The 2,196-nt window shown below is 31.9% G+C and overlaps 1 protein-coding gene across 1 annotated transcript in view; it reads left to right on the top strand.

The window, feature by feature from the left end:
* LOC106880428 (organic cation transporter protein) overlaps positions 1-2,196 on the top strand; it is a 79,477-nt gene continuing 77,281 nt past the window's right edge. Inside the window, exon 1 of the mRNA XM_014930342.2 lies at positions 1-234. Within this exon, the coding sequence (XP_014785828.1) occupies positions 92-234 (143 nt within the window). The 5' untranslated portion in view covers positions 1-91. The remainder of the gene's footprint in view (positions 235-2,196) is intronic.

The raw sequence follows: 2,196 nt of genomic DNA, 5'->3' as shown, positions 1-2,196 counted from the left end.
AAGTGTTAGATAAAATTATTTTATCAAGTAATAATTGAAAAACAAACAAAACTGTTAAATTTATTATTTTTTTCTCAAATTATAAAATATAATGGATAGTGAAGTTATCATTTCAAGTATTGGTGGGTTTGGACGCTACCAAAAGATCCAGCTTGCTATATTTAGTGTTCCTTGGCTTGGCGGTGGACTTCAACTTGCCCTTGCTATCTTTATATTAAGAGTCCCAGCATTCAGGTAACACATTTTTTCCTTTTTTTTAATTTCCAGTCTTATTAGCATATCAGGTGTGTGTATTATAACAAAGGATTGTTGTAAATAATTGAAAGACAAAACAATGCTTCAGGTAAGACCTTTTTTTTTTGTGAAATACTAATGTATTATTACTTTTATTGTTGTTATTATATGGAGTTTACTTTTTTTTCGTATTTTTATTTTTACTTTTAGATGAAACAAATAGCTTTCTTATTGTTAAAAACTATGTACTTTTATGTGCATACTGAAAGCCAAGTGGGCACACATTTCAACAGCAATTTTGTGGGGTGGTGGGGTTGTTAAATAATGAATTTCTTTAAAGTAATTTAAGAGAGGTCACTGTTAAGGTTGCTTTTGTTGTTTAGCCCCAGTTTAAAGTTGATGATTAGATGCACTCCAACTATGACCATCCTGCTATGTATTTTGTTTATTTGCACCAAGAACTACATTTCTAATGTATTGCTCTCTTTTCAAAAGGAAAGAATTTGATTTAGAGACAGAGAGAGATTTAGCTGCTATTTCTAACATGAACAGCAACCACTTGCTCATTGGTTAAAAAAGTATTATTCTTTCACAAAGGCAACAAAAGGAAAATAAACTGCTTAATACCTTTGATAGGCTAACAATTACTAGAACTGTTCAAAATTAATCTGATCAAAGTTAAAAATATAACAAATTTATCTTTGTCCATAATATAAATTATGTCAATCAAGTGTATCAAACAGTACTTTGTATTCTATTGTCTCACTTTTTCACTTTGACACTTATTTATAAATCATACACTTTTCCTTCATTTTTCCTGTCATTTGATATTTAACATTTTTATTATTGTCCATTAAACAACCATTCGTTACTGTAACATATGTTGACTAATAGCAATCATTTAAGTCTTGACTAATGGCAACCATTACAATTTTGCATATTTACAGCTATTACAAGTAAAGCTCAATCTATTATACAATTAGAGATTTTTAATTAATGACCCCTCATAAACTCACAGTTGATACATCTCTTTTCTGCTGAGAGACAGATAGTCACTCTCTCTTATCTATTTTTTCTCTTTTTGTTTTGTGTCATTACACCATAAAACCAATAAGTATTGTTAGTTTTATATATAACAGGCTTCCAGAAGGATTTTGTCAACCAAATTCTACACAGAAAGTATTTGTCAACCTGAGATTACAGCAGAGTATGCGTATCCAAAGTATCAGGCTGATGGATTGATTTCAGATCCTCTTAGTTGCAAAGTGGGGTTCTTAACTACACAACTGTGCTTGTACACTTGACCAATTTCATGTACCAGTATGTTGATCACCTTTGATTGTCATTTCTAGTGTCAGATTCTGCTTATGCAAAAGCAGAAATTCTTATGGAATCTATAACCAGGTATTTCATATACTAACCTGTCTCTGTTTAGTGGAGTATTTTCAAATTTTCAAATCCACAACTTTTGCTTACTCTTGGTTTTCACTCACAAGATGAAAATCCAATGCCTTATAAACATGGGATTATTCTGCCTTACTACAAAATGTTCCCCAAGTTTTCTTTTTAATGCACTGAGTCAGTGAGTCAGTTTAAGCTTATTCTTATCAAAGCAAAATTGTGTTATCTCCATTCATAACAAGTAGGAAATAGATACTTTAAGCTTCACATAATTTCCTCTTCTTTATTTGTTGTCAAACATATGAGTCTCCACTGAAAATGCTGCTGAATTATCAGTTATTTAGATAGTCACTCAAAGAACAGAGATGTTTCCTCAACGAATAATATTATTGTCCCATTGCACAGCACCTGGAGAAAAAGCCTTCTACTATAGCCTCAGACCAACCAAAGGTTTGTGAGTGAACTTAGTAGACAGAAACTGAAAGAAGCCTGTCTCTCTCTCTCTCTCTCTCTCTCTTTCTCTCTCTCTCTCTCTCTCTCTCTCTCTCTCTCTCTCTCTCT

This window comes from Octopus bimaculoides, chromosome 10, assembly GCF_001194135.2.
Source record: "Octopus bimaculoides isolate UCB-OBI-ISO-001 chromosome 10, ASM119413v2, whole genome shotgun sequence".
NCBI classification, from domain to species: Eukaryota; Metazoa; Mollusca; class Cephalopoda; order Octopoda; family Octopodidae; genus Octopus; species Octopus bimaculoides.
Note: the sequence above shows the minus strand (reverse complement) of the source record. Positions and strands in the feature narration are given on the sequence as shown.